This window comes from Lotus japonicus, chromosome 2 (genome assembly GCF_012489685.1).
Source record: "Lotus japonicus ecotype B-129 chromosome 2, LjGifu_v1.2".
Lineage (NCBI taxonomy): Eukaryota > Viridiplantae > Streptophyta > Magnoliopsida > Fabales > Fabaceae > Lotus > Lotus japonicus.
Window position 1 is genome coordinate 53,368,699 of NC_080042.1, and position 14,640 is coordinate 53,383,338.

Genomic DNA, 14,640 nt, shown 5'->3' on the forward strand with positions numbered 1-14,640 from the left:
GTCATTTTGGTCGTTTGCAGCCAGTCATGACGTTGACCTGATCAACAGGCAACCTAGTTTTGTTTTTTCTCAAGGTTTTATATGGGACAGTTCCTATCATACAAGATCTGAAGGTATTTGAATGTTTGGCTTATGCCACTCCTTTGGTTGCTCACAGACAAAAGCTAGGCCCTAGAGCAAGACAGCGTGTTTTCTTGGGATATAAGCCAAGAAACAAAGGTTATGTTTTGTTTGATAAAATCTCAAAAGCTATCTGCACTTCCAGACATGTCTTCTCGTATGAACATAAGTTTCCTTCCATGCCTCCACAACCAGAATCCACTGACATTTCTGCTACACTCAATTCCTTTCCTTTACCTATCCTTTCTTTACATGGTGAAGGTCTTTTTCCCATTGAGCCACCTATTCAACCCACAACTAATAATGATGCCTCCTTAGATTCATCCATTCCCATACCACCTGCACACATCACACCTAGAATATCACAAAGAATAAGGAAACCACCTCCTTATCTTAGTGCTTAGCATCATTCTCTTTAAACATCTACACACCTATCACCTATACGACTCCTATTCATTCCATTATTGATCAGGTAACCTATGACCACTTATCCAAATCTCACTAAAAAAATTCTCTTACCATTTCCAAAGACTTGTGCTGAAGCAATATCACCTCCACATTGTCAGCAGGATATAGATTCAGAGTTGAGAGCATTAGAAGCCAACAAAACCTGGATTTTAACAACACTACCCCCTGGAAAACAAGCTATAGGTTGCAAGTGGGTTATTAAGGTTAAAAATCATATTGATAGCTCCATTGAAAAGCACAAAGCCTGGTCGGGTAGCCAAAGGGTCTACTCAAACTGAAGGACTAGTTTACCTAGAAACCTTAAGTCCAGTGGAGAAGATTACTCCAACCAGAGTTTTGCTGGCTCTTGCATCTGCGAAAGGTTGGTTTCTGGAACAATTATATGTCAATACTACCTTCTTTCATGTTGATCTACCATAGGAAGTATACATGAGGCCTCCCCCAGGCTTGGCAAACTCCTCCAGTCAGAGGTCAGCAAGTTGGCCAAATCACTATATGGCTTGAAGCAATATTCCAGCAGACAATGGAATGCTAAGCTAACTAGTGTCCTACTTGATTCAGGTTACAAGCAATCTATTGCAGATTTTTCATTGTTTACTAAGAGTTTCTCTTGTTGATCCAATGGATTCGAATGCCAAATTTCAGAAAACTCAGGCTGATTGATGCTCTTGTTGATCCAACTGTGTATAGAAAGCTACTAGGTCGATTTATTTACACAACACATACAGTAAAAATCAGTTACTAAACACACAAAAATCAATGGTGAGGTGATGAAACTCAAGAGACATCATGGTCACTTTTTTTTTTTTTTACAATTGAGACAATCTTTATCAACCCACCTACATAAAATACAAAGAAGATAAGGTTGCATTTGAATTTAGATTTAGAAAGCTAAGCTTCTAGTACTTTGCAATGGATGTCGCCGAAGCCGGTAAATCTCTCGCAGGAAGTTCCACAACCGACGACCGTTTGCCGGAACTCAAGTCCTTCGATGACTCCAAAGCAGGTGTCAAAGGTCTTGTTGACTCCGGCATCACCAGACTCCCGCGAATTTTCATCATGCCGCCAGAGGACCTCACCGCCGCCGGCGAGCCACCGCAGATCCAGTTCAGGATCCCCGTGATCGACCTCGAAGGCGTCGCTCGACAACGCGCTGACGTTATTGCCGGAGTCCGGGATGCGGCGGAAACGGTAGGGTTTTTCCAGGTGGTGAATCATGGAATACCCGTGAAACTGTTGGAGGAGATGGTTGCGGCGGCGCGTGAGTTCCACGAGCTGCCACAAGAGTTGAAGGCTGAGTATTACACTAGGGAGCTGATGAAGAAGGTGAAGTATGTGAGCAACTTTGATTTGTATCAATCAAAACATGCTAACTGGAGGGATACACTGTTCTGTGTGATGGGTCCTGAACCTCTTGATCCACAAGAATTGCCTCCTGTATGCAGGTAAATTTTGAAGCTACATTGAAAACTTTCATGTTCATGTGAATCATTGAAATTTCTTTGTTATCAAATATGAATTCATTGTGAATTATTCATTGTAGGGTTGTAACAGTGGAATACTCTAGGCAAGTTCAGGCATTGGGGAAGCTTTTGTTTGAATTATTGTCAGAAGCACTAGGACTCAAGCCTGAGCATCTTGAAAGGATGGATTGTGCAAAAGGCCACACAATTCTTAGTCACTATTATCCAGCATGTCCTGAACCTGAACTGACTATGGGCACTACAAGACATTGTGATCCTGATTTCCTTACAATTCTGCTTCAAGATCACATTGGTGGGCTCCAAGTTTTGAGCTATGGGCAGTGGGTTGATGTTCCTCCTGTTCCTGGAGCTCTAGTAGTGAACATTGGAGATCTGCTACAAGTATGTCCATTCTTTTCCCCCATTTTTACTAGTTAAAAAGTTTGGTACTAGAAATGCTCATCTTTCTAAAATGTTGTAGCTGTGTGTAAGGCCCAAGTTTTTTTTTTAAGCTTATGCTAAGTGAATAAATTTCTTATTCACGATTAGGGTTGATGTAATGGGAAGGGAAACCTGAACAAAAGTTCATTAAATGAAATATATTTATGAAGGGGAAAGTTCAGGAAAAGTTCACGGATTGCATTATGATCGATAAAAGTTATAGCACGATCGTTATACGCTTAACCTAGGTCAGAAACCCTAGTATATAGCTAATTTTCACTTTTAGGCACGATGGAAGTTAATTCCAAAAATCTTCAGATAAATGTTAGAACTTCTCTTCTTCCATATATCACAATCGTTTCGAGGCGAAACTCTAGGATCTACGAATGTCCGATTTCAATCATCGGAAGTTTGCCGAAACCAAAACCTTGGTATTTCAAAACCCTAGAATCACCCGACTATGGGGATTTTATCTATTCAGAGCTTCAAATGAATATTCTACACGCGTACACCCATTTCTCTTGATGATTTCAATCTTTCTTCAGAAGGAAGTTTTCCATTCCGACATTCGATGCAAAAAGCAACTTATCGGGTAAAATAGTTTTACACCGACTATGCATTAGTTGCCAAAAATACAAGGAGACATCTTTATAGTTTTGGAATTCTTTTGCCAAAACATATCTTAGAATTCATGGAGAATGACGCCGGAAAAATCAGATTCGCGAAACTTTCATTTTCCCGCGAATTTCCATCTTCTATATATAGCAAACAAGTGAGAAAAAAACACAAAACTCCTCCATTTTCTCTCCTCAAACCCGCGAGCTTCACCAAGGAAGAAGGAAGAAGAATTTTGTTCATTTCTTGCTTGATCGTTGATCCGTTAGTTGCTACTTCAAGGTTTCGAGGTATAGTCGCTAATCCTTACCTCTGATCGCTTTTTCCATAGCTTTTCTGTAGACTTTTCTGAGCTGATAGTTTATGGGTTTTTGCAAAACTATCCTGAATATTTCATTTCTGATTCTAAACCTCTTCCTTATGTGCCCAAGATCACTTCTGCCGGGTTAGATTTTCAGTTATGTCGCCGGAATTCCGCCGGAATCAATTTTAGCCTAAAATGCCCATTTTTGGAGTTTTTGGAGTAAAGCTTCAACCTTTAGGCTGAAAACTATCGCCTTAGCTTAGTGCTAGTAGGATTAGTTGTCATAAACGTCGTTGGTGACGTCCCTGCAAAATTTGGTTTTTGGGATTTCAGTTTTGAAATTTCTAAGTTAAAAATCATGACCAAAATACCCCTGCGACAATTTTTGATCCGATAATTTTTCCGAGTTCAGAATAACCTTAGTTACGGCTAATGATAGCATAGGAACCAAGTTTGATCGAAGAAAAATCGAGTCTCCTAATTGTGAAAAGTGGCCGAACCTATTAGGGGGGGAGGAGGAAAATTTCCTTTTCCGAAAACTTGTCTTTCGCGCTAGATTATCGTACTTTAGAGTATAGATTCCTTCGAGTAACCTTAGTAAGTATCGATAGCTTAGTTTCCGATAGATTCTAATAGTATTTCTGTGATTTTGCTTTAAAGGAGCTTTTGAGGAATTTCCTGAGAAGCAACACTTTGATTGTGAGGAAGAGTTGGAAGTTCATCCTGGAGAATCTGCAGGTGAGGGCTTCTCACTGAATCTCTAGTTAATGCTTAGGGTCGATGCTTTTCGACATTGTTTACTGTTTATGCACTGGATTGTGTGTGATTGGAAAATGTTTTCTGAGGCTTCGACTGACAATGTAGATGATTCATCTACTGAATGTTTTTGAGTTTGACTTACATGCTATGTGCTATGTGGGTAATCTAGGATGTGTGGTACATGCTTTATATGCTAAGTGCTAAGTGTTTATGATGAGATGTATTGATATATGACATGTTGTTGACTGTGATGAGTTAATTATGCTGCTGCTATGAAATCTGAGTTTCTGAAAAGTGAGAATAGCGGGCAGGTCATGCCGATTTTATTTTGAGAGTTTTGAGAAAGCTTGATAGGACGAATGAGATTCGGGCCTTGTTATGATGTTTATGGATCGAGACATTCTCTGGAGTCATTTGGGGATTTGGAGATCCCGAGAACTGATAGGATTTGCGATAAGACTAAAAGGATACTATTTTGTAAAGAAAACTCATAAGACATTAAACAACCTCTAAATCTTTAAGTAATGATAACAAACTCGAAAGGAAGCTTCAGATGCAAATCCTAGTTTTGGAAAACGAGAAGTGTCGTCGGATCCGAGTGTTGAGAAAATTGAGAGGCGTTGAGTATGTGTTGTTGTTGTGCTGTTGGAGCAGCGTTTGTTGTTGTGCTGTTGGAGCAGCTATGTTGTTGGGCTATCCTGGGGATAAGTCCGGGAAACCGTTAGTTTCCGAGAGTGTGATACTCTGTGCTCGTCGAGCAGTTATGACCATCGTTTTGAGATGAGTCGGATGATTTGTAGATCATCATGAGTTATGGGTTGTTGTGAAGTGTTGTCTTTTGTCGCAGAATCGACTTTTACCTTAGGGTAAGCTTTTAGAGACATTAATTTACCTAGAACACGTGGCGACGTGTCGAGTGAGGTCGGAGACGTTGTTTGGTTAATCACATTGCATTCATGCATACATAGGAGGTTTATACACGGCGTGATACCGGACCTCGGAGAATTCCAAATGTCGTCGGTTTCCAAAATGGTCATAAGACCCGGAATGCCGTGTAAGAGCGTTTGTAGACGTCTCTTGTAGCAGACCGAAATGGCAGACCTACGGGTTACGGCTGATCTGACTACCGTTGTTGTTGGAGTAAGAGGCACGCGGGCCGAAATGGTCCCACCGTGGCTGGTGCTAGGGCTGATCCGTTGATGTCCATCCGTTCCGGATTGCATGTTGGTTGACTGGGTTAACCTGCATATCATTTCATGCAACATGCATACTGACTTAGTTGATGAGTGTGATTGCTATTTGATAATCTTACTTGGAACATGTTAAGTGTTATTATTGTTGTTATGTTTTGTGGAATATGCAACCCTAGGATGTTATCCCTAGCTATAAGCCTAAGTGGCTATTTATTATCTGTACCTATTGGGTTTAATATTTACATAGTTCTTTGGAGTTGACCCTCGCGTCTTCTGTGTGTGTTTTGGCGGACAACGCCTTTTGTCAGATGTCCATTCCGGACTAGTTCACAATGGTCCACCCTTCGGGGGGGATCAAATATGAGATGATCGACCAGGACGACCCCGGGTCGTGGGTGGTTGACCCCGTGAGCCATCGAGCGACGTATTCGGGGCGTATCATGGAGGACCATGTGGATAGTGGAGGACTCTTGAGGTAAGGAGTGTTGAGGAGATGCTCTATCAGCTTCAACTTGCCACCGGGCGTCCACTGTGGGCCAGGATTTGGAGGAGCACCGCCGCCACCGTCATCTTCAGAGGACGAGGATCCCTCAGAGGAGATTCCCGTGGGAGTGCCTTCGGCAGGGTCTAGTGCACCCTCCGTTGCGATTATTGATGATCAGGGTTCGGGCCCTAAGCCCGTGAGTCCAGCATCGGAGCGCACTGCGGTTGCGAGGGGAGGACGGATAGGGTTGGTAGACTTGGTCGTTCTGGATTCTGATTCAGACGACGATCATGCTAGCACGTAGGTTTAGTGCTGGTGTGAGCTCCTCGAGTTAGGATTAGTGTAGGAGTAGAGTCGTAGCTCTGAGCGTTATTTGTTACCTAGGGGACAGGGTAGTTCCGCCTATAGCTTTTTGTGTGGTTTCCTTACGGGAATCACAGAGAGTTGGTTGGACTTAGGAGGTCTTATTTTCAGACCATTGGGTCAGCTTATTCTTAGTTTTGAGGGATAGTGTTGCGGACACTTACCTTTATATTCGGTTTGTACATATTGCCTACGGGCGCTACTCTTCTATTACCGTCACTGGAGGTTTACTCGTGACGAGGTTGTTACTTACAGCGGGGGCTGTTATATATATTGTATATTAGTTCTATTGCTTTTCGCATTTGAGTTTTATTTAATTCATTCTTGTCTTAGTTATTATCAAAAAAAAAATATTCACGTTTTTCCGCATTAAGTTTATTTTTGGTTACTAAAGTGACGCCACCGAAATCGGGGTGTTACATTGTGGTATCAGAGCACGGTCGAGTCTTTCGGGAGTTGTTGGGGAATAGGTCTTCTGTGCTAGGTTGTGTGACTCTGCAAAGAGTGAAAATTGATTGTCTGCAAGCGATTTTTCGCTTAGAATTGATTGAAGTTATTGCTTAATCATATGGTATAGTTTGCTAGATGCTATCTTATGATAAGTACTAACTCTTTGTTTCACTCAACAGAACATGGTGAACAATAATCAGCTAGCTGAGATGATGGCCACTATGGCCCAAGCCGTTACCGCACAGGCAAATGATAGTGCAATGAGGCGTGCTGCTGAGGAAGCACGTGCCCAGCATCAACGTCAGAGAGAGATAACTCTCGACCAAAACAAAGGCCTCAATGACTTCAAGAGGCAAGATCCACCCAAGTTCTCGGGTGGTACTGACCCAGACAAAGCGGATCTCTGGATCCAGGAAATCGAGAAGATTTTCGGCGTTCTGCAGACAGTTGAGGGTGCCAAGGTGGGCATGGCGACTTATCTTCTGCAGTTGAGGTGCAAGTGGCATGCTGAGTACTGGTGGAAGGGCACCAGGGGAATCATGGAGGCCAAGCATGAAGAGATTAACTGGAACTCGTTCCGAACTGCATTCTTGGAGAAATACTTTCCAACAAGTGCTCGGGATGAGCGGGAGTCACAATTTCTAACCCTCCGTCAGGGAGGTATGTCGGTGCCGGAATTTGCTTCGAAGCTGGAATCCTTGGCGAAGCATTTCCAATTCTTTCATGACCACGTGAACGAGCGCTACATGTGCAAGCGCTTCGTTAATGGACTGAGGCCGGATATTGAGGACTCAGTGAGGCCACTGGGAATCATGCGATTCCAATCATTGGTGGAGAAAGCCACAGAAGTGGAACTGATGAAGAACCGGAGGCTAAACCGGGCTGGAACTGGAGGGCCGATGAGGTCAAGCTCTCAGAACAGAGGAAGGTTTCAAAATAGGAGGCCGTATCAGCGTCCTGTTGGTAGAGGAGCGGCTTCGGGATCTTACAGACCCATGGTGGGTGCTACTGGTGGTTCTGGGGATCAGACTTAGAACAGGGAGTTGACTTGCTTCAGGTGTGGGAAGCCAGGGTATTACGCTCGTGCTTGTCCCGACACGAGACCCCAATGCTACAATTGTAACAAATTGGGGCATACTGCTGCACAGTGCAGGCTACCAAAGGCGGAACCAACCGTCAACACTGCTCGAGGGAAGCGTCCTGCTGCAAAGGCGAGAGTCTACACCATGGATGGTGAAGATGCTGAGGGGGTCGATGGACTGATTAGAGGCGACTGCGAGATTGACGGTAACCTCCTATCCGTACTTTTTGATTCCGGTGCAACGCATTCATTTATCTCTAGAGATTGTGCGATCAGATTAAGACTTCCTATTACTGCTTTGAGTTTCGATCTGATAGTTGCTACTCCTGCCAAGACTCTACTTGCTAATTCAGCATGCATGTATTGTCCGATAACATATAACAATAGGATCTACCATGCTAACCTAGTATGCCTAACTCTTAAGAACCTAGATGTTATCCTAGGAATGGATTGGTTGTCCCGCTATCATTGTCTTTTGGACTACAACCGAAAGAGAGTGGTATTTCCTGATTCGGATCTTTCCAAGTATCTATCTGCCAATCACATCAACGTCGCTTTGAACGAGGGATCTCAGGAGTATTCTGTTTTGCTAAGCTTGGAGAGCAAAGGGAACCCAGAAGTTGGTAGTATTCCAGTGGTGAAAGAATTTAAGGATGTTTTTCCTGGCGATGTACCTGGATTGCCGCCTGTGCGCGACATTGAGTTTGCTATAGACATCGTACCGGGAACAGGGCCGATTTCGATTCCACCATATCGTATGGCACCTGCGGAGCTAGTGGAATTGAAGTCCCAACTAGAAGATCTTTTGTCGAAGGGATTTATTCGACCAAGCGTTTCACCTTGGGGAGCGCCAGTCTTATTAGTGAAGAAGAAGGACGGGAAGTCGAGACTATGTGTCGACTACCGACAATTGAACAAGGTAACCGTCAAGAATAGGTATCCGTTACCTAGAATTGATGATTTGATGGATCAACTGCGAGGAGCTACAATATTCTCAAGATCGACCTGAAGTCGGGTTATCATCAAATCAGAGTCAAGACCGAGGATATCCAGAAGACGGCATTCAGAACCCGTTATGGACACTATGAGTACTTAGTGATGCCATTTGGGGTGACCAATGCACCGGCAATATTCATGGCTTACATGAATATGACTTTCCATACATTCTTGGATCGATTCGTCGTGGTGTTTATCGACGATATTCTAATCTACTCAAAGAATGCTGAAGACCATGAGGAGCACTTGCGACAAGTTTTACAAGTGCTGAGGGAGAAGGAGCTGTACGCCAATCCTTCTAAGTGCGAATTTTGGCTCGAAGAGGTAAAATTCTTAGGCCATGTGATCTCTAAGGAGGGAATAGCTGTGGACCCAGCAAAGGTAGAGACCGTATTGTCATGGGAACGGCCAAAGACAGTGACTGAGATCAGAAGTTTTGTCGGTTTAGCGGGATACTATCGTCGCTTTATCGAGAATTTCGCGAAGATTGTTGGACCGTTGACTCAACTCACGAGGAAGGACCAACCTTTTGCATGGACTAAGCGTGCGAAACTAGCTTTCAGACGATGAAGGAACGGTTGACGACGTCACCTGTACTCGTCTTACCGCAACCAGAGGAACCTTATGAGGTATATTGTGATGCTTCGCATCAAGGTTTGGGATGTGTGCTGATGCAACATCGGAAGGTGGTTGCCTATGCTTCAAGACAACTGAAGGTGCATGAGAAGAATTATCCAACTCATGACTTGGAGCTAGCTGCCATCGTATTTGCGCTGAAGATTTGGAGACATCACTTGTATGGATGCAATTTCACCATATTCAGTGATCATAAGAGCTTGAAGTACTTGTTTGAGCAGAAGGAGCTGAACATGAGGCAGCGTCGGTGGATGGAATTTCTCAAAGATTACGAGTTCACTCTGCAATATCATCCTGGAAAGGCGAACGTAGTTGCTGATGCCTTGAGCAGGAAGATGCACATCTCGTCGATGATGGTGAAGGAGCTGCAACTGCTGGAACAATTTCGAGATTTGAGCTTGGATGTGAAATTATCCGAGGGAGAACTGAAGTTTGGGATGATCAGAATTACCAATGGATTGATGGAAGAAATCCGAGACCAACAGTTACAAGATGAGTTTCTGCTCGGGAAAAGGAATTTGGTAAGTCAAGGTAAAGACCCAGAATTCAAGGTAGGAAGTGACAATATCCTACGGTGCAAGGATAGGGTTTGTGTGCCTAACAACCCTGACTTGAGAAGATTGATTATGGATGAGGGTCACAAGAGCAAGTTAAGCATTCATCCTGGAATGAAAAAGATGTATCAAGACTTGAAGGTGAATTTTTGGTGGCCAGGAATGAAAAGACAAGTGGCTGAATATGTAGCTGCATGTTTGACATGTCAGAAGGCAAAGGTGGAGCATCAGAAGTCTTCAGGTATGCTACAAAGCTTAGATGTACCAGAGTGGAAGTGGGATAGCATATCGATGGATTTCGTCGTGGCTTTGCCAAGAACTCAGAAGGGATACGATTCTATTTGGGTAATTGTGGATCGACTGACAAAGTCGGCTCATTTCGTACCTGTGAGGACTACGTACAACGTGGAGAAACTGTCAGAGATTTACATATCCGAGATTGTACGACTTCACGGAGTGCCGACAAGTATTGTATCCGATCGAGACCCGAAGTTTACATCACACTTTTGGGGAGCTCTTCAGGAAGCTTTGGGAATGAGGCTGAGACTAAGTTCTGCTTATCATCCGCAGACTGATGGACAGACTGAGAGGACAATCCAGTCGTTGGAGGATTTGCTACGCGCTTGCGTGTTAGACAACAAGGGCAGTTGGGATACCTTGTTACCGTTGATTGAGTTCACATACAACAACAGTTTTCATACGAGCATAGGTATGGCACCGTATGAGGCTTTGTACGGCCGCAAGTGTAGAACACCTTTGTGTTGGTACCAAAACGGAGAAAATCTGTTGGTAGGACCGGAACTTCTGCAACAACAACTGAGAAGATCAAGCAGATCAGAGAGAAGATGAAGACTTCTCAGAGTAGACAGAAGAGTTATGCCGATCAAAGGCGCAGAACTCTGGAATTCGAAGAAGGAGATCATGTATTTCTGAGAGTTACTCAGACGACGGGAGTTGGTCGAGCAATCAAGTCAAAGAAGCTTACGCCGAAGTTTATTGGACCTTATCAGATCACTCGTCGAATTGGACCCGTTGCTTATCAGATTGCACTACCTCATTTCTATCAAACATTCATGATGTATTCCACGTGTCACAACTGAGGAAATATATTGCGGATCCGACACATGTTATCGAGCTAGATGACATTGAGTTGAAGGATGATCTGTCTTTCGAGACACCGCCAATTAGCATTGGTGACACCAGGATAAAACAGTTGAGAGGGAAAGAGATCGAGTTAGTGAAGGTCATTTGGAACAAAGACACCGGTGATGCGACATGGGAGCTGAAGGAGAAGATTCAAGAACAGTATCCAGAACTTTTTACTAACCCTTAAGTTTCGAGGTCGAAACTTTCTTTTTGGAGGGTAGTAATGTAAGGCCCAAGTTTTTTTTTAAGCTTATGCTAAGTGAATAAATTTCTTATTCACGATTAGGGTTGATGTAATGGGAAGGGAAACCTGAACAAAAGTTCATTAAATGAAATATATTTATGAAGGGGAAAGTTCAGGAAAAGTTCACGGATTGCATTATGATCGATAAAAGTTATAGCACGATCGTTATACGCTTAACCTAGGTCAGAAACCCTAGTATATAGCTAATTTTCACTTTTAGGCACGATGGAAGTTAATTCCAAAAATCTTCAGAGAAATGTTAGAACTTCTCTTCTTCCATATATCACAATCGTTTCGAGGCGAAACTCTAGGATCTACGAATGTCCGATTTCAATCATCGGAAGTTTGCCGAAACCAAAACCCTGGTATTTCAAAACCCTAGAATCACCCGACTATGGGGATTTTATCTATTCAGAGCTTCAAATGAATATTCTACACGCGTACACCCATTTCTCTTGATGATTTCAATCTTTCTTCAGAAGGAAGTTTTCCATTCCGACATTCGATGCAAAAAGCAACTTATCGGGTAAAATAGTTTTACACCGACTATGCATTAGTTGCCAAAAATACAAGGAGACATCTTTATAGTTTTGGAATTCTTTTGCCAAAACATATCTTAGAATTCATGGAGAATGACGCCGGAAAAATCAGATTCGCGAAACTTTCATTTTCCCGCGAATTTCCATCTTCTATATATAGCAAACAAGTGAGAAAAAAACACAAAACTCCTCCATTTTCTCTCCTCAAACCCGCGAGCTTCACCAAGGAAGAAGGAAGAAGAATTTTGTTCATTTCTTGCTTGATCGTTGATCCGTTAGTTGCTACTTCAAGGTTTCGAGGTATAGTCGCTAATCCTTACCTCTGATCGCTTTTTCCATAGCTTTTCTGTAGACTTTTCTGAGCTGATAGTTTATGGGTTTTTGCAAAACTATCCTGAATATTTCATTTCTGATTCTAAACCTCTTCCTTATGTGCCCAAGATCACTTCTGCCGGGTTAGATTTTCCGTTATGTCGCCGGAATTCCGCCGGAATCAATTTTAGCCTAAAATACCCATTTTTGGAGTTTTTGGAGTAAAGCTTCAACCTTTAGGCTGAAAACTATCGCCTTAGCTTAGTGCTAGTAGGATTAGTTGTCATAAACGTCGTTGGTGACGTCCCTGCAAAATTTGGTTTTTGGGATTTCAGTTTTGAAATTTCTAAGTTAAAAATCATGACCAAAATACCCCTGCGACAATTTTTGATCCGATAATTTTTCCGAGTTCAGAATAACCTTAGTTACGGCTAATGATAGCATAGGAACCAAGTTTGATCGAAGAAAAATCGAGTCTCCTAATTGTGAAAAGTGGCCGAACCTATTAGGGGGGGAGGAGGAAAATTTCCTTTTCCGAAAACTTGTCTTTCGCGCTAGATTATCGTACTTTAGAGTATAGATTCCTTCGAGTAACCTTAGTAAGTATCGATAGCTTAGTTTCCGATAGATTCTAATAGTATTTCTGTGATTTTGCTTTAAAGGAGCTTTTGAGGAATTTCCTGAGAAGCAACACTTTGATTGTGAGGAAGAGTTGGAAGTTCATCCTGGAGAATCTGCAGGTGAGGGCTTCTCACTGAATCTCTAGTTAATGCTTAGGGTCGATGCTTTTCGACATTGTTTACTGTTTATGCACTGGATTGTGTGTGATTGGAAAATGTTTTCTGAGGCTTCGGCTGACAATGTAGATGATTCATCTACTGAATGTTTTTGAGATTGACTTACATGCTATGTGCTATGTGGGTAATCTAGGATGTGTGGTACATGCTTTATATGCTAAGTGTTAAGTGTTTATGATGAGATGTATTATATATGACATGTTGTTGACTGTGATGAGTTAATTATGCTGCTGCTATGAAATCTGAGTTTCTGAAAAGTGAGAATAGCGGGCAGGTCATGCCGATTTTATTTTGAGAGTTTTGAGAAAGCTTGATAGGACGAATGAGATTCGGGCCTTGTTATGATGTTTATGGATCGAGACATTCTCTGGAGTCATTTGGGGATTTGGAGATCCCGAGAACTGATAGGATTTGCGATAAGACTAAAAGGATACTATTTTGTAAAGAAAACTCATAAGACATTAAACAACCTCTAAATCTTTAAGTAATGATAACAAACTCGAAAGGAAGCTTCGGATGCAAATCCTAGTTTTGGAAAACGAGAAGTGTCGTCGGATCCGAGTGTTGAGAAAATTGAGAGGCGTTGAGTATGTGTTGTTGTTGTGCTGTTGGAGCAGCGTTTGTTGTTGTGCTGTTGGAGCAGCTATGTTGTTGGGCTATCCTGGGGATAAGTCCGGGAAACCGTTAGTTTCCGAGAGTGTGATACTCTGTGCTCGTCGAGCAGTTATGACCATCGTTTTGAGATGAGTCGGATGATTTGTAGATCATCATGAGTTATGGGTTGTTGTGAAGTGTTGTCTTTTGTCGCAGAATCGACTTTTACCTTAGGGTAAGCTTTTAGAGACATTAATTTACCTAGAACACGTGGCGACGTGTCGAGTGAGGTCGGAGACGTTGTTTGGTTAATCACATTGCATTCATGCATACATAGGAGGTTTATACACGGCGTGATACCGGACCTCGGAGAATTCCAAATGTCGTCGGTTTCCAAAATGGTCATAAGACCCGGAATGCCGTGTAAGAGCGTTTGTAGACGTCTCTTGTAGCAGACCGAAATGGCAGACCTACGGGTTACGGCTGATCTGACTACCGTTGTTGTTGGAGTAAGAGGCACGCGGGCCGAAATGGTCCCACCGTGGCTGGTGCTAGGGCTGGTCCGTTGATGTCCATCCGTTCCGGATTGCATGTTGGTTGACTGGGTTAACCTGCATATCATTTCATGCAACATGCATACTGACTTAGTTGATGAGTGTGATTGCTATTTGATAATCTTACTTGGAACATGTTAAGTGTTATTATTGTTGTTATGTTTTGTGGAATATGCAACCCTAGGATGTTATCCCTAGCTATAAGCCTAAGTGGCTATTTATTATCTGTACCTATTGGGTTTAATATTTACATAGTTCTTTGGAGTTGACCCTCGCGTCTTCTGTGTGTGTTTTGGCGGACAACGCCTTTTGTCAGATGTCCATTGCGGACTGGTTCACAATGGTCCACCCTTCGGGGGGGATCAGATATGAGATGATCGACCAGGACGACCCCGGGTCGTGGGTGGTTGACCCCGCGAGCCATCGAGCGACGTATTCGGGGCGTATCATGGAGGACCATGTGGATAGTGGAGGACTCTTGAGGTCAGGAGTGTTGAGGAGATGCTCTATCAGCTTCAACTTGCCAC

General features: G+C 42.9%; 1 protein-coding gene across 1 annotated transcript in view; it reads left to right on the forward strand.

The window, feature by feature from the left end:
* The first annotated feature begins 600 nt into the window (after nucleotides 1–600).
* LOC130738331 (1-aminocyclopropane-1-carboxylate oxidase homolog 1-like) overlaps nucleotides 601–14,640 on the forward strand; it is a 42,001-nt gene continuing 27,961 nt past the window's right edge. The window contains exons 1-2 of the mRNA XM_057590299.1: nucleotides 601–2,033; nucleotides 2,132–2,453. Of these exons, the coding sequence (XP_057446282.1) occupies nucleotides 1,501–2,033; nucleotides 2,132–2,453 (855 nt within the window). The 5' untranslated portion in view covers nucleotides 601–1,500. The remainder of the gene's footprint in view (nucleotides 2,034–2,131; nucleotides 2,454–14,640) is intronic.